Source organism: Macaca thibetana, chromosome 18, assembly GCF_024542745.1.
Source record: "Macaca thibetana thibetana isolate TM-01 chromosome 18, ASM2454274v1, whole genome shotgun sequence".
NCBI classification, from domain to species: Eukaryota; Metazoa; Chordata; class Mammalia; order Primates; family Cercopithecidae; genus Macaca; species Macaca thibetana.
The window spans coordinates 9885534-9904254 of record NC_065595.1 but is presented as its reverse complement, the minus strand read 5'-3'; the positions used below and the strand labels follow the sequence as shown (position 1 = coordinate 9904254).

Below are 18721 nucleotides of genomic sequence, written 5' to 3'. Positions count from 1 at the left end.
AATATGAATAACTACATATATAAACATATGCGTGCGTGAATACTTACCATTAGCCAGGATCTTGGGTTTATTAGCAGGACTGAAGCAAATATTATGAAAGATAAGAAGAGGCAATAAAGGGCTGCGCTTGTGCTTATATTTGCTCATCTCTGTTAGTAAGTCTAGACAGCCATCAAGCCTCAGAATCATTTGTTGCCCATCCTCTCCAAATGATATATTCAGAAGTAACTTCAACCAAAGAATAGTCAGATTACTGAGATGTTTATTTCCTCCTTTTGGCAATGCTAGAGAGAGGAAGTTCTGTAAGAAGTTACTCTGTGGATAAATAGAGAGAATATTATTTTCTTCTCATCTTTTTCATTATTTTCCTAGTCCCTTGGTGAACGATTAACTTAACATTCTGATATACTCTTCCCCTACATTAATTTATCCTTTCTAATGCCTTCTGAATACTCCATCTATATGATTTCCAAGTATAAGTGAAAAAGGTAAGAAGAACAAAATAGTGCTCAAGTTTTAATTCCTGCTAATTTTTTCCTCATGATGGATGAAGTATACTATAGTTAACTCTTAATTATTTAGAATTGATAATTAAGTTTGGAGATTATTTCAGGCCTCTTGAGTTTTCTCTTTTCTGTGCCTTCTGGTGATTTTGCTCGTCATTAAAAGCTACCCTAAGGAAGGAAAAAAGGAAAAAATCCAAATCAGTCTTGAATACTAGTTAACAACTCTGGAAGTAGTGAGGGCATTTTGAATCATTGTAGCTACAGGTGTTGTTGTTTTTATCACATCTATAGATACATCTTACATTCACTTTATCCCAGGTACTTATCATTACAAGTAAGAATTTCTGATGGCTACATGTCATTCTATTACGCTTACAGATGAGAAAGCTCTATTATTTGCACTGTAAGAGTCTTTTCAGCCTCCAAATAAAGCCTCTTCCACAAAACCCCACCAAACCCTTAACTATAAGAAAGATAATAAATTATTTAGACTAATCTATACGCAAAGTATAAAAGTGCTACATCAAGCTGCAGCCCATGGCAGCATGGAAACCACAGTTAGGTGGACATTTTAGAAATGAAATGCAATCACTTAACTTTTATGATTGCACAGAATAACTCCTCTTTCTCTCTGTTTAAATCTACTCCAGTTTATCTCTTAGGTTTTCCTAGACCAAAATCAAGATGTTGGCTTTAATCTATAAAATAAACTTAACGTTTTTATACAAAAGGACTCTGGGTGTTAAGAATGAAATGAGCTACAGAAATATTATCAACATTACCCACACAATAAGTAAACTGTAAAATTACATGCCCACTTTCAGCTGCATTTGCTGTCACTTACACCTACTCTCAGCCAAACTGATAGTTTTTAGATTCAACTCTTGCTGGATTTGGGACTGACAAGGGTGACAGAGTAGATGTCAGTGCTCTCAAATGTAAATGTGCTGTGGGCACTCCTTTTTTTTTTTTTTTGCTGCTTCTAAAGATGTTTTCAGACAATTTCCTACACCAGGTAGAATATGTATACCATGGTAGAAAACAAAACAAAACAGGATATTTTAGAGCCTGAGTTGTACAACAGCACCTGCTGCATTTTCTATGTCCTACAGATGAGTAATGAAGAAGTAGAAGTGTTAAGCGTCTGGGCTCATTATTACTTAATGCAGCAGAGGAAGTCTCAGGCATTTCCTAATTAGAGCAGAGGAAAAAGACTTGATTAATCTGTCCCTGGAAGGAGAGTCTGATCACACTTCATCAAAATATTCTTAAGTATAGCACTAGAATAACAGATTAAGAGTTGAACATATCTTAGAGATCATTTTGTTTAGCCCAAATGAAGCTGAAAGAGAATAGGTCTCCAGCTCAAGGTCAGAGACCAGACTTGAGACTGGTACTTACATTCCTTCTGGGGCTCCCACTTAGCTTCCCACTAACATGCTCCATAAGGAAGTGGTGGGAAGCACTGCCCCCGCTCTTCTCTCACATATGCAGAATCTCTCATTCTTATGGATGCTAATCACATATATCCAGTTCAAGAGAATGTCTCATTTTGGAAATGATGTATGTATATGAATACATATATGAAGAAAATATATTCAAATATATATACATATATGACGTACATGAACATATACATGAAGAAAATACCCAGCCATGCGCTGGTAAATAAACAACTGATTGTGGTGAGGGTAGAAAAGATCCACGATTTGTACATGGTGTGACACTCTCACTGCGGCTGATTTCAAAATAACAACGTAACATCAACTGGAATTTTTATAAAATTCCTGCAAATTTAAGATGACACTCATGAGTCAGTAGGAGGCTGGCTCCAACGCGCCACTGAAAACATCTTTCCTTGGTGAGACTGATCTTTCCATTTCCTTAGAAAAACCTATCTTTCTATGTATGTGGTGATAACAAAATATCTTCTGAGGAGTTCAGGGAGAAGAAACAGTGGAGGAAAACGAGACTCAATTCTTATAAATCTTCTCAACTTTTACAATTTATCTTGGCCTTCAAGTAAAAGAAATGGAAGCACCCAAATTACAATACTATTAAGTAATATATAATCTGATTATACTCAAATTTGAAGGGATTTTCCTAATTAGGGATTCCGTTTATACACATCTAAATACAGAATCTGAGTGCACATCTGTACCAGAATTTATTTAACTCATTACATCCCTTTTAAATTACCTTAAGTTAAAATCAGTGATGAGGAGTCTAGTTTGGGAACTGGAGTCCTAGAGAACTCATAAAATTGCTTAATATGCCATAAGGAAGTTAAGGTCTAACTGGGGGAAGTGGGCTGTGATTTCATAAACCATTTTGTCAATGAAATTAAACTGAAATTGTTACTGCTCAATTTGGTCTGTTTAAAGACCAATATATTACTTTTATTATCTCCAATAAATGTAAGACAGCTATCGTTCTAAAACCCTCATTTTTGAGAATGATAAAATATAATCCGAAAGCTAAGAAGATCAGTGAGAAGGAAATGGCATGACTCTACTCCAGCTCCTGTCCCTCTGCACGTGTCATCTATCAACTGGCTTTAAACAAAGTGAACCTCTTAACCCTTTTATAATCCTTTAAAATAAAATGCCTCAAAATCATAATATATTAATCTTAGAAACTGAGTTGTAAACTTTTGATTGGAAAGATTATTTCACTGAGTACCCTTTTAAGATATGAGGGGAGTTTAAGTGCTTACCTTCTGAATTACTCCTTTACAGTCATGCGACAAGGCCAGGTTTGAAAGAAGCATAAAAACCATCTGCTGAACCGTGTTGTTCTCCAGCGGCATCTGGGAAGCCAGCTTGAGGACACACAGCATCAGAGAGTTGCTCAGGGCTCCTCTATGTGTAGCTTGAACAGGGTGTTGTCCACAACTTGACCAACAAAGAGAACTGCAACCTTCAAAAATAACAGCCTATCACAATGTCTTCTCAGTTTCCCTGTTTAGTTTTTGAAGACACTAAGTGGCAAAGCGTATCTGTCTATCAAAATGACTTGGCCATTAACCTGTGAACTGCAAATTAGCAATAGAGGCTAATGTTGGTGTCTACATGCAACCTAATAGATATACTGTCTCAATGAGGGCCTAATTATCTCAACAAAGCACTTTAAGACACCAGGTTTATTTTTTTAAAAAGAATGAAATAAGCATACTAGGGTTTTTAATAGTTCCTAAAGAAAACATCTAAATAAAGGCCTGTGTAGAGGAACAGAATTTTAGAAATGGGAGATAACTTGTCTAATGCCTTCATTTTACATAACATACAAATAAGGAACATAATATTCCTGGGAAAGGGGACAGAACAAATACTATTTTCTATATTTGGTCAACAAAGATATGGAGCTCAGAAAAGCCAGTTTGTTGCTCAAGGTCACATAGCTTAGAATGGCAGGAGCCAGCAGTGGCATCTACAGGTTTTCCAGGGTCCAGTGTTTCTCAGGAAATTAAGTAACTGAATGAGACTTACTGAGGGAGAAAAAAGAAATTGGAAATACATTTTAATGTTAAATCAATAAGACTGTATTATATGTAAACCTAAGGTATAACTGACTTGTGAAAGTTCATACAAGGAGGCCAACTTAAGCATAAATTGATCAGAATCCAATATATTCTGTAAAAGAAACTCACAAAAGATGAGTAAACAAACAAAAGACACACTAGTAGAGCTGGAAAATGCACTGAAAGGAGACATTCCCACCAGACCTCAGGAATAGAGAAAGTTCACAGCACAGAATGAAGGCAAGGACAATCCTGTACACATATGCTTCAATAATAATTCAAGTTCAAGAGCCTGAAGGTCTGTTTCTATCTCTTTGTGCTGACTGCAGACAATCTGAGTTGGGTATCGAAATGGACAGCTCCAGAGGTGTGAGATTATTCAAAGAATAAGGAATCATCAGTATCTGGCAGTAACTAGATGGGCTCTTAACTGTTTTGAGTTCCAGTCCCTTCTCTGTATAACCTTTGATATTTAGAGACCCCAGTTGCTGGGCAACTGAGTGTTGTTAGAAGAAAGCACAAAAACTTGCTAACTAGTCAAATCTTAAATTTATGACCATACATTTTAAATGGGTACTTAACACTGCCAGCAATCCTACTTTCCTTCCTCTAAAAACAGCAACTTCACACTTTCTCCTCTTCTCACATCACCTCTACTCCTTGTCTTTGCTCATTCTTAGTGGTCAATGTTCTCTCCTAAATGAAGAAAGCAGAAGTATTCAAAATGGGAATTTTCTCATCATTCCCATCAAGTCTACCAGCCTTCCTAAATCCACATCCTTCCTCTCAGCCTTCCCTCTGCTTCTGTTGTCCGCTGTGCTCTAGCTGTCACCTCTCTTACCCTCTCAGGCTGGGCTCTTACCTGTACTCTTTCCTATACCTCATTCTCCCAATCCCTTAAGTTAATAAACATGCCTTAAAAACATACATTTTTAAAAATGAGCAAAAACTCCTCCCTTTACTCCACATCTGTTTCTTGCTGTTGCTCCATTTCTTTATCCTCTTAAGAGTAGAACATTTTGGAAAAGCTGTCTCCTCTACTTCTTCATCTTCTCTCCTCAACCCACACTAAGTAGGTTTCTGTTCCAGCACTACACTAAAATTACCCTCAAGGTCCAAAAGAACATCAGTACTGCTAAGTCCAGTGGCCACTGCTTCTATCCTCACTTTAGTAGAATTTTCTACGGCATTCCACACAACTGAGCATGCCTTTCTCTGACTTCCTGTGACTATGCACTGGTTATCTCACTGGCTGCTCCTTCTCTCTTTTTTTCTGCTGGTTTCTCATCTTTTGATTAACTCCAAATGTTAATGTGCCTCAGAACTCAGTCATGGATTTCTGCTTCTCCATCTACACATTCTCCCTGGGTAATCTCAAATAGCCACATGGCTTTAAATACAATCTATACAACAATGACTCCTGTGGTAGCCAGCCTCCAAGATGGTCCCAGTGGCCCCTGCCTCTGTACCAGGGTTGGTATGTGTGACCCACAGGAGCTAGGAGTGCTGTTCAGTTGCTTCTGAGACTGGATTATAAGAAACTATAACTTCTGCCCTCGGCCTACTCACTCTGGGTCGTTTGAGACAGCCGTAAGTAGCAAGGAATTGAGGCTCCCATAGTCACACTGGATCCTCTATCCCAGTCAAGACTTCAGATGATTGCAGAGACTCTGAGCGAGGACCACCCAGATTAGCCATTCCCAGATTCCTGAGCCACAGAAGCCGTGGCATAATGAAATGATTGATGTTTGCAGATGCTAAATTTTAAAGTAATTTCTTTTGCAGCAATAAATAACTAATAATATTCCCAACATTTTAAATCTTCAAACTTACCTCTAGTCTCCATTGAATTCAACTCCAACTTACTATTTTCACTTCAGTGAACATCAACACCTCAGACTAAACAAGACCAAAGAGAACTCCTGATTCCTACTTCTTTCTCACTTCAAGTCTGCTTCTTTCAAATCTTCCCCATTTTAGTAAATGGCACTACTGTGCGCTCAGGCTCATTTCTCCAAATGAAGTTCACCCCGGACACCTTTTTTTCCTTCCTACCTCCCACAACAGGTATCCTTGACTCTATCTTTGAGCTATATACTGAATCTGCCTACTTCTCTCAATCTCTCCAGCTACCACTCAAGCCCAAGCCACCATTATATCTCCATGAGAAGTCTCCCTGCTTCTAGACTTGCTCCCAATCATCCATTCTCCACATATCGCCCAGGGTAATTTTTCTTTTCTTTTTTTTGTGAGACAGAGTCTCGCTCTGTTGCCCAGGCTGGGGTATTAGTGGCGTGATCTTGACTCACTGCAACCTCTGCTTCCCAGGTTCAAGTGATTCTCCTGCTTCAGCCTCCTGAGTAGCTGGGACTGCAGGCATGCAACATCATGCCTGGTTAATTTTTGTATTTTTAGTAGAGACAGGGTTTCCTCATGTTGGCCAGGCTGGTCTCAAACTCCAGACCTCAAGTGATCCGCCTGCCTGGGTCTGCCAAAGTGCTGGGATTACAGGCGTGAGCCACCACACCTAGCCTAATCTTTCTGAAACACAAATTAAATCATGCTTACAACCGCCAATGTAATCTTGTTGCACTCACATAAAAATCCTGTTACACTCACATAAAAATCCAAACTCCCTACTGTGGCCCCTGAGGCCCTACATGACCTGTCCTCCTATCTCATTTCAGATCACTCTCACCAGAACTCACAATGCATGGCCCACCGCAGGCTCTTGAGAAGATGTCTATCAAGTGCATGAGCAAAAGAGGAGCCCTAGTGATATCGTGTATCATCAGACCAACTGTTGTGAGAACTAACGTTCATCACGCCAGTCTCCTGCTCTAGAATCTATAAAAAGTTCTAACCTTCACTTGGCTTTTGAGGTCTTACATCATAATTTTTATCCTCTCAATTTTCCTACTAAACTCAATTTCCCATTGCCAGATAATCAGACCAGTCCTCCCTCTCTATTGCCCGCACTGCCAGTGACTCTCTCATGGCAACAAACACACTAAAATATCTGTCTGCTCTCATAATACCTACGAGAAAGCTTGCCTTTACCCATCATATCCTCAATAAATCAGAGAAATACTTCAAAATACGTATTAGTTTTTCCAGTCTACCTTAACGACATTTATAAAACTAGTATTTTGGCATATTATTGAAAGGCAGTATTGGATCCTATTTACCATTTGGAAAATTTGCAGTATAGACACAAAGGAGCTGCAGAGAAATTTGCATCAATGAATCATCCATCAAAATCCAAGGCCAGAGAGAGTGCAAGACAGGCACAAGGTGAGCTTCAAGAGCTGCTTCCTGTTGAAGGAAGGGAAAAAGACAGCATTAGTCTGAATATATGAAAATATAACATTAAAATCAAAACAACAACAAAAAGCCACCAATGTAAGACACAAGGAGAATCCTGTGGCTGTCTTCAGCATCCTGCCCCACCCCCACTGGGCTCCACACATGGCGGCCCTGACCACGAGCCTGACCAATCTCAGGAAGTCCCTTCAACACCAGGGTGGTTAAGATGTGCCACTAAGGTAGGACGCATAGAAAACAGCCTTTGTAACATGTAAATTAAACAGCAAAGTGATATCTCACAACACTGAATAAATTCCTGTAAATGCTATGAAATGGCCAGAAGTGAGAATTTCTGGTTAAACTTTCTGATCAACTCTGAGTCCTCCTTGCCCGCCCTCTGTCCCTCTCCCCCACTCTGTGTGTGTGTGTGTGTGTGTATATACTCAAAGTAAATCACAATTTTTGAGTAATTTGAATATATAAAATTCAGTCTAAATATTATGATAAATCAATAAATTCCGAAGTAACTCAGAGTCTTTATTACAAAGATCAGTTACCCCGGGACAATACTGCAGATAAAATATAGCTGTTTAAGTGCAGCAATATCTGTTTTAAATGAACAAGAATCCTGAGGTAATTCGTAGACCCATGTTTATGCATGTGAGCATGCACATAAATACACCCTACACAATTTCACACAGCATCAAGTGGCAGAATAGGAGAAGTGAGTCCCAACGTTTGACACTCCCCGTAAGCACTGAGGTCATTCCCAGTGCTCTCCCTGAAGTTCTTCCCACGTTCACCACTCTCTGTGGCACACAGCCCTCCATCTGCAGCAGACGACCTTGTTTACTATTTCATAGAGAAGACAGAAACGATTAAGTACAAACTCCTTTATCTGCTCTGCCATTCTGTCCACATAGTTTATCTGTATTTTCATCCATTCACCCCTCCTGTCTGCCTGGCAGTGACAAAGAGGTGCTCCACTTCTTGCCTGCCAGAGATTCATACATTCAGCTGTGTTCTGGAGCACAGCTCTTCCTGCCTCCTCAGGGATCTTAATCCACCAGTTAGTTCTCCTCTTGCTATCTCTTAAACAACTCGTCCCCAATTTGCTCATTTCTGTGCCTGTATTCAAGCAGTTTACATGTTAAGAGAAACAAACATACTCATTTCCTTTCATCCTATATGTCCTAAATTATTAATGCCACTTTTCATGACCAAACTTCTACATCATTATTGCTATAATTTCCCCATCTCACATTTAATCTTAGGTCATTTCCATTTATTTTCTGCCCTAAAGATTCTACTGAGGCCACTCCTACTTTTGTGGTTGCCAACAACGCTTAAGCACTGTGGCACTTGCTGTATGTCTCTTCTTTCTTAATTTCCATGCTGCTGCTCTATCTTGGATCATATCTCTGACAGTCTGGATATTTGTCCCTGCCCAAATCTCATGTTGAGTTGTAATCCCCAGTGCTAGAGATGAGGCCTGGTGGGAGGTGTTTAGATCTTGGGGGCGGATTCCTCATTGCTTGGTGCTTGCCTCAAGACAGTGAGTGATCTCACGAGATCTGGTCATTTAAAAGTGTCCAGCACCTCCTCGCCAGTTATCTCTCTCTCTTGCTCCAGTTCTAGTCATGTGATGTGCCTGTTCCCCTTTTGCCTTCTTGTCATGATTGCAAGTTTCCTAAGGTCTCCCCAGAAGCAGATGCCACTATGTGTCCTGTATAGTCTGCAGAACTGTGAGCCAATTAAACCTCTTTTCTTTAATAAATTACCTAGTCTCAGATATTTCTTCATAGTAAGGCAAGAATGGCCTAATGCAATCTCCAAATCCCTTCTCCAGTATTCCTTTCTCAGTTGTTTTCTGCCCTCTCTTAAATGTTCCTATTTTCCAAAGATACGACCTTGGTTTTCATTACATACTTTCTTGGGAAATTTCAACAATAGTGAGGACCACAAACACCATCTACACATTGACAAGCCATTTTTCACCTGGATGCCCGTAAGACTCTTGAGGCTAGCAGGTGCAAGCAGGAATGTCGGGGCTCTCACACCTGTGCTCTGCTCTATCATGCACTCTTAATGCATCATAATGCAGCAGCTTAAACTGGAGTTTGGAAGTCATTCTACATCCCTCCTCCTCTTTTCAATGCTTCCAGTTTACTCCCTACCCTTCTTTTCCTTTCTACCTGCTCAAGTTAAGGTGTCATCATCTCTTGTCTGGACTACGACAGTCCCCTCCATCTAACCTTATCCACTGTTTAATTCATTTACCTCACAGCCACCATGATCCTTCCAGTATGAAAACCCCTTAATGTTATGCATATGCAGACAGCAGGGTGGGGTGGCAGTGGGTAACCTGGTGAATTACCCAATAGTGGTCAACTATTAATAATGAGAACATGCCATACACCTGATAAAAGCTGAAATTGAAATTAAGAATCTCTACCTCTGTAAGATTATATTTATACTCAAGGATAATCTAAGTATTCTTTGGATTTACTTCTTATTAAACAATTTAGAAATACAGAAATGCTTTGACTTATTGAGATATTACACTTTTATAAATGCCTAATGTGATACAAATTGAGCACAATATTTATAACTAGCAGCCAGGTTAGCATTTCATAAATCTTTATAGGTAGATCCTACATGTAAAGTATTCCAGAGTATTTCCCTGAATAAGGTGTCATGAATGAATATTAACTGCACACACACATGAAATTTATATATTTACATATATACATGAATACTGACTGTACATCCAGTCACAAGCATAATATCATAAGCATGAAGGAATCATAAGTTTATTAATGGCACTTTTGTTTTGAGAAAAAGTTCATATAAATTCATATATGGGGAATTTTAATAAAATGTATAAATAAATACTTAATTTCCATCAAACTACTCTGAAATATTAATTGTGAGTCATGGCTCTGGCTTTTTAACATCGGGTAAGGAGTGAGTGTGTTCAACATGTCCCTTTTCCAGATGTGGTATGGTTTTTCCAGTTGTGCTCTTACCACAAGAGCAAAACAGGTAAACATTTAAAAGGCAATAAAAGTTTCTATAATTTATCTTTGCTTTCTATATTAAAGCTTTAATTTAGTATTTTTTAAATTTTATTTTCATGGCCAGCTCTTATAAAGGATAATCTAGTATTTCTGCATTAAAGCATTAATCTAGTATTTCAAAAGTGTTGTAAAACTATAGACAAAGCAAATCATAGTGTTCAAAAGATTATATCCTCTATAGTAGTACTGATACAATGGTTTAAAATATCATCAATGCTTACAGACAAAGCAAAATATCTCAGTGATTTCTAGACAGAGGGGCTGTGTAAATGGTCACAGGGAGTCAGCAGAGCTAGAAGCAACTTCCTCTCAGTGGATGTGGCCACACTAGGTAGCAGTTCTAACTCTCTTCTCCTTTGAAGCAGGAAACTCTTATTTCCTTATAGATACAGATAGTTTCATTTATTTCCTTGCAGAGTTGTTTTAACAACCCATTTTGAAAGAATCTACCTTATAAGACACATCCAGCCATTCATTCCATACCTAAAATAGGTGGGAAACCAACACTTAAAATGCCTAAGAGTACAGAATGAGGCTGAGGTTTGTGAAGTTAAAGTTTCAATGATAAAACACTGATAAACACAAGAAATGTAATCAGTGATGAGTAACAAGATTAGATACACACATTTCTGACAATTAACACTGAGTTTGAGGACCAATCAACCGTGTGTCTAAAAATTTAAAAGTCAGAGCTTTCCATTTTCCTACTACATTATCTCATATAAAAATTAAACTGCTTAATACCAGTACTTCTACTAAAATTTTGAAAAGTAGCTCTACTTACTTTACATTCTTCATTTTGATAAAGACAGTTTCTTAGGAGCTGCATGGCAATGCTTAACTCTTTAATAACACCATCCTCCTATTTAAACAAAAAGCAGTTGAAAACTGTGAATGCAACAGCATATTCCATTTTTGTGTATAGTAATTCCCTCCCCTTTGGGTCACAGTACAATGCAGGTGTGCTCTAATCATGCCCAACCACTGTAACTTTGAGGGAACTGACAGGCTAATGATCTCTGAAAGATGACCATATCTCAAGAAGCACATTCACCACGAAAAAGCTATTTCTGTTCTATCAAGCATGGAGGAACTCGGATATATGATAGCCTCCATGTTTCATCTCAATAAAGTGAGGCAGATACTGACAGGTTTTCAATCATATCAGGTGTTGGCTGACTTTCTCAATGATGAAGGGCCTTTGGCTAGAGAGGAAAAGAGGCAAAAAAAAAAAAAAAAAAGAACTGATAAACATACAATCAATCTCCTGAATCAATTACACTATTAAATAAGACTTTGTCTTGGTTTCTTATTAAGGGAAGTAGAAACTAGTTATTACATAGAGTGCTGCTATAACGGCCTTACCTACACACATATATGTATATTTATATATTTATACTATTCACACACTTTCATTTGCTGAATAAGTGGGTGGCAGATCTTGTTAACCACAGTAGTTATTGTTAACCATAGCTATTATATAATAACTATGTTATTTTGAGTTTATCTGAGCATGCAGTTTAAACATGAGTCCAACAGACTCAATGCTAGAGGAGATATTCAGAAGGCACAGAAGGAGATAAACAGAGATGAGGAATACCAGCTCTTCAACCACCCAGATATGGGGCAAATATTAGCTCCAACGATTACCAACTGTGTGACTGTGCTGTAATGAGTGTTTGTTCATGAGATAATAAATATTAAAGGTTTCAATAGTGGCTGACATATAGAAAACTCTTAATAAATTATAGTTGTTATAGATCTCATTCCTAGTTAACCTACGCTTGTTTTGAGATAAAGATTTTCTTTTTGTAGTATAAAAAATTTATCTGGCATAGTATCATGTATATGTGGATATTTCCAATGTTTTATAATAACAACAGTACATAATAAACAGATGTTGTCTAAAGATCTTCAAGTAAGAATTAAGACCAAAACAAGTCAACAATCTGCTAACATAGAAATCTCATTAATTCATCCATCTCTACCTTGCTTCTCATTTCAAGCTCGTGCTCATTTCTAGGCACAAGGGGACTGGAGAATGGTCTCTACATATAGCCATTCATTTATCCCACAATATTACCTTTTTTTTCAATGCTGCTTTCCCAGGCCTCAGAGAATCTAGGTTCAGTTGTGCATTTATGTGTTTCATCTGCTCCATGCAATTGTCTATAAGATTGGCTGAAAGACAAAATCTATAGCAGTCAAAAGGATATTCTATTTCCAAGTTAAGTTAAAACCACATATACCAATCAGATTCTCAAAAAGGTAACATTCTCTATTTCTGACCCACTTCATTTTAGAATTTTCAGTAAGAGATTAATGAATCAGAGGGGGGAAAAGTAAGAGTACTAAAATGCTGAAGGCCACTTGTTTTCAGTTTTTAGTAAGATACTCCCCAAATCCAATTTACAACTTGAGGAATACATCATTTGTTTTAGTAGCAAATCACAACTGATATTAATGGACTTGATGTTGCCATTATTCTCTTTTAATTCTCAGATCTATGTTCTCTGATTCCCAAATGAGAAATTACAACACTCAAGAGGAGAAATTTAGAAAATATGGAACTGTCTGTTGCTGTTTTTACCATCAAAACTATGTGGGTTTTGTTCAGGTATGCAGTAAGTGCTTCTGGATAGTAATATTTAATTACAATGAAACTCAATGTGTTACCTTTTAGCTTCTCTAATATTTACATATAGGTTCTTTAGAGCAAGAACCTCACATATTAAACAAACAAAAAACTACGTCTAATCTTTTTATTTGAAAAGTAATGCATATTTACTGCTTCTGTATGAAAAAATGATTTTTACTGACACTAAGACTATACTGTAAGTTTTTTACATTTTGAGTCTAAAGAAAATTAACTTTAACAAGCAACAAAACATATGAGCTGCTGATAATGCCATCAACACAGCTGACGTGTCACGTGGCTCACCTTTCAAAGCATGTTTCTGTGCTCTTCTACTGACAGCCAGAAGTGACATCAACGCATTTGCAGCTACTCTTTTCAGGATATCTTTGGAGGATTTCCCTTCATAGCACTGCAGAGAATACAAATCAAACTGCCTTGAAGAAATATTTAATCTGCAGCAAAACCATTGTGAATAAAGAACATTTTCTACTTAAAAGATATTGCTAGGTTTCAACTATCATATGAAATTCACTGGATTTTGATAAATCTTTAATATTTGAGAATGTTCTGTGTGGATAAGACTGTATAAGTTGTGGAAGAGAACAACAATCATTCTTAAAGACGCATCGTCTACAGAAAAAAGCTTTATTTAGCTTTTACATAGCAAGCTCACATACTTACTCAAATTCACCAGAGCATACTGTATACATACATATGTGTAGCTTATTAAAATGGGTCCTTGTAAAACTGCTGAGCAGGAGAACTGTCATCAATGTCCTCCTTTCTCCTTCTGGGGACACATTACCCTCTCTCCATTTCTACCTAAACTACCCCTATATCTCAGGTGATTTGGTTCTTTCCATCTTTCATTTCTATGGTAACATGCATCTGTCATATAACATTTTCTCAAAAAATAATGCATAACTTTTTTGACTTTCAGAGAAATGGAAAATCATTTGTAATTCTGAAACTACTATTTCGGTATATTTCCTTTATACATTTAAATTTATGAGTTAGAAAAATTTTCACTTAAAAATTTCTAATATGTACAAAAGTAGACACAATAACAGATTCCATACATTTTTATTTAAAAAAAAAAAAAAAAAAAACCTAGAAATTTCTGCTCCAAGATGGCCAACTAGATACAGCCAGGAGGAACATCTCCTACTGAGGGACTGGGACATCAGGAAGACTGGCACACTCCTAGATCTTCAGAGGGAGGGCACTGAGAACAGATGGAGGGAAAACATAGAGCCGGGGCTGAGGGGGGAGGAAGCTGGGGACCCTGCTCGAGGCTACCAAGCACCATAACTTGTTCCTGGCCCCCAACCACTCCTGCAGAGGGGGTGAGTTGAAAAGGCAAGGAACAAAATTCACTCTCACCACAGGCCTCTGGAATCATGGTAGGAAGGGACCCCTGGACCACTATGGACATTTGAGTTGTCAGGGAAAGCTGCTTAGGGAAGCAGTAGAAGCAGCACTCCAGCTGGGGCAGAGCCCAGAGAGTTTTGTATGGGAGTGTCTATAGCGTAGCACTGCCAGGGACGCCCACCCCCTTAGGCTAGACTTGCTCCCATAGAAGACTCTATCCCTAGGGGAACTGTGGGACCTCAACTCTGCAGGGTGGTATTGCCCATGAGATGGGGCCAGTCTGGGTCACCCTTTGGTCTGCTGGCTTCTCCCAGGGCCCGAGCCTAGCCACACCTGCTTAGAGTGAAGCTCCCAGGTACTTCCTGGGGGCCTACATGGTAGCTCTTGCACTGGCAGACTGTGCCTGACTAGCAGAGCGCTCCAGTAGAGTGACCCCAGTTGGACATACAGCAGCATTCTTCCCCCACTGCAGCCTCCTTCATGCTGCCTTGCCTGCAGGCACTCACCCACTGGCCACCCACCACAATGCTTTGTGGGCGTGTACAGGAGGACCTGCCTTCCCTTCCCCACCAGCACATGTGTGCACGTGCACCCTGCCATGTCACTGCTGCCAGCCGTGACTGCACTCCATCCTCCCTCCCTGCTATTGTCCTCAGAGAGTCAGGAGGCATGGAGCCCGCCAACCCTGGGCCTGCCAGCACCCCATCCCTGCGCTGGGGCTGCCAACACAGAACTAGCCACCAAAAGCAGCGAACCCACCCCCAGCCCTGAGCAGCCACCGACACCAGAATGAATGGGCACAAAGGGCACACACGGTCTTGCGTCCACCATTGCCCAGTCTCGTGCTAATACTACCACCAGTATGAATGTGCACACAGTCCTCAGGTAGGGGCTCCCAAATCCCCAAGCTGTGCTGCTACCACAGCTGCTATAGACGCCTGCATCAAGGCTGGCACCCTGGCACCTGACGGCACCCTGCTGCAGCTGACGAGTGTGCACCCTGCTGCTGACATGTGTCAACAAGGACAGATCCTACTGCCACTTTCCTATGAAGTGCTTTGGCTGGCACCAACCATCAGAGAGTTATGAGCAGCAGTCCTAGAGCACCTTGGACCCTCCAGAGCACAGGTTCCTAACCTTGAGGAAACAGAGATCAAAGCCCTGCCCAGACACCAGTCCCCAAGAGTTAGAGCACACAGTCCAGGAGTCCTGAGTTGAGCCTTGGCCCCCTAAAATCCTCCTAAAATGAGTCGACTGAATACACCTTATATCATAATGAAATGCCCAAGGACATTAAGTAGGATAAAAGGAAAAAAATAAAAAATAAAAAAAGACAATCATCCAAAGGATAGCAACTTTAACGACTTGAAGGAACATCAGCCCGCAAAGATGAAAAAAAACCAGCGCAAGAACTCTAAGACCTCAAAAAGGCAGTGTCTTCTTTTTTCCAAATGACCACACTAATTTTCCAGCAAAGGTTCTTAACCAGGCTGAGATGGCTGAAATGACAGAATTCAGAATATGGACAGGAATGAAGATCATGGAGATTCAGGAGAATATTGAAACCCAATCTAAGAAAACTAAGAATAAAAAAAAAAAAAAAAAAAAAAAAATACAGGAGCTGACAGCCAAATAGCCAAGAAAAGAAAGTAACCGACTAAACAGAGCTGAAAATCTGACACCAAAACTGGCAGAGACACAACAACAACCAAAAAAAAGGTCAATATCCTTGATGAACATCAATGCAAAAACCCTCAACAACATACTAGCAAACTGAATCCAGTAGCACATCAAAAAGCTAATCCACTACGAACAAGAAGGCTTTATCCCTAGGATGTAAGGTTGGTTCAACATACGTGCAAATAAATAAACATGATTCATCACATAAACAGAACCAGAAACAAAAATAACATGATTATCTCAACAGAAGCTTTCAGTAAAATTCAACATCTTTTCATATTAAAAACTCTCGACAAACTAGGTATTGAAGGAACATATCTCAAAATAATGAGAGCCATCTATGACAAACCCGCTGTCTACATCATATCGAATGGGCAAAAGCTAGAAGCATTGCCCTTGAAAACTGGCACAAGACAAGGATGCCCTCTCTCACCATTCCTATTCAACACAGTACTGGAATTTCTGGCCAGGGAAATCAGGCAAGAGAAGGAAATAAAGGGCATCCAAATAGGAAAAGAGGAAGTCAAATTATCCCTGTTTGCAGATGACACGATCCTATATCTACAAAAGTCATTCATCTCAGCCCGAAAGCTCCTTAAGCTGATAAACAATTTTAGCAAAGTGTCAGGATACAAAATCTATGTGCAAAAGTTACTAACATTCCTATATTACCAACAATCAAGCCAAGAGGCAAATCAGGAATGCAATTCCATTCACAACTGCCACCAAAATAAAATAAAATAAAATAAAATAAAATGCAATACCTAGGAATACAGTTAACCAGGGAGGTGAAAGATCTCTACAAGGAGAAATACAAAACACTGCTGAAAGAAATCAGTGGTGACACAAATGAATGGAAAAAACATTCCATGAACATGGCTAGGAAGAATCAACATCCCTAAAATGGCCATACTGCCCAAAATAATTTGTAGATTCAATACTATCCCTATCGAACCACCAATCACATTCTTCACAGAACTAGAAAAAAAAAACTTTTAAAATTCATATGGAACCAAAAAAGAGCCCAAAACACCAAGGCAATTCTAAGCAAAAAGAAAAAAGCTGGAGGTATCAATCTACTTGACTTCAAACTATACTATAGGGCTACAGTAACCAAAGCATGGTAATGGTATAAAAAATAAACACATAGACCAATGGAACAGAATAGAGATCCCAAAAATAAGGGTGCACACCTACAACAATCTGACCTTAGACAAAGCTGACAAAAACAAGCAATGGGGAAAGAACTCCCTATTCGATAAATGGTGCTGGGATAACTGATTAATTATATGCATAAATCGAAACTGGACCCCTTCCTTATACATATACAAAAATCAACTGAAGATGGATTAAAGACTTAAATATAAAACCCAAAACTATAAAAACGCTGGAAGACAACCTAGGCAATACCATTCCGGACACAGAAACTGGCAGATATTTCATGATGAAGACGTGAAAAGCAATTGCAACAAAAGCAAAAATTGACAAATGAAATCTAATTAAACTAAAGCGCGTCTGCACAGCAAAAGAAACTATCAACAGAGTAAACAGACAACCCACAGAATGGGAAAAAATATCTGCAAACTATGCATCTGACAAAGGTCTAATATCCAGCAACTATAAGGAATGTAAATTTACAAGAAAAAAAAACCATTAAAAAGTGGGCAAAGGACACGAACACATACTTCTCAAAAGACATACACAATGCCAACAAGCATATGAAAAAAAGCTCAACATCACTGATCATTAGAGAAATGCAAATCAAAACCACAGTAAGATACCATGTCACACCAGTCAGAATTGCTATTAAGAAGTCAAAAAATAACACATGCTGATGAGGTTGTGGAGAAAAGGGAATGCTTATACACAGTTAGTGGGAGTGTAAATTAGTTCAACCACTGTGGAAGGCAAATTAGTTCAATCATTGTGGAAGGCAGTGATTCCACAACAAGCCAAAAACAGGACTGCAATTCAACCCTATAATCCCATTACAGAGTATACACCCAAATGAACAAAAATCATTCTTTCATAAAGACACACGAATACAAATGTTCACTGCAGCACCATCTGCAATAGCAAAGACATGCAACCAACTTAAATGCCCATCAACGGAAAACTGGATGAAGAAAATGTGGTACATATACACCATGGAATACTATGCAGCCATAAAAAAGAGCGAGATCATGTCCTCTGCATGAACGTGGTTGGAGCTCAAGGTCAAGATCCTTAGGAAACAATGCAGGAACAGAACACCAAATACTGCTTGTTCTCACTTATAAGTGGGAGCTAAATGATGAGAGCACTGGGACACAAAGAGGGGAACAATACACAATGGGGCCTACCAGTGGGTAAAGGGTAGTAGGAGGGAGAGGATCAGAAAAAATAACTATTGGGTACCAGGCTTAGTACCTGGGTGATGAAATAATCGATACACCAAACCCCCATGATATAAGTTTACCTATATAACAAACCTACACATGAGCCCCTGGTCTGGCAGCATTCATCACAGAATGACAGAAGTGCCCTTGGGCTCTAAGTGAACATTAGCAGCAGCCTGGTAGAACTCCTATGGGACCGTGGTAGTGGTGGCCAAAAGGAGAATTTCCTTTTCCTGTGGAAA

General features: G+C 39.1%; 1 protein-coding gene across 6 annotated transcripts in view; it reads right to left on the bottom strand.

Annotated features, from left to right (window-relative positions):
• The window catches only part of RTTN (rotatin), a 195437-nt gene that overhangs the window by 14128 nt on the left and 162588 nt on the right, over positions 1-18721 (bottom strand). For 5 of the 6 annotated variants that reach the window (XR_007721266.1, XM_050767810.1, XM_050767811.1 and 2 more), the window contains 6 exons: positions 13354-13459; positions 12496-12593; positions 11197-11274; positions 7215-7341; positions 3223-3425; positions 48-315 (listed from right to left, as the gene is read on the bottom strand). Coding sequence is in view for 5 of the 6 variants with exons in the window: in XM_050767810.1 (XP_050623767.1) it covers positions 48-315; positions 3223-3425; positions 7215-7341; positions 11197-11274; positions 12496-12593; positions 13354-13459 (880 nt within the window). In the remaining variant the exon portion in view is untranslated. Of the gene's footprint in view, positions 1-47; positions 675-3222; positions 3426-7214; positions 7342-11196; positions 11275-12495; positions 12594-13353; positions 13460-18721 lie in introns of those variants that run through there. The other variant, XM_050767812.1, reaches the window with a different exon arrangement.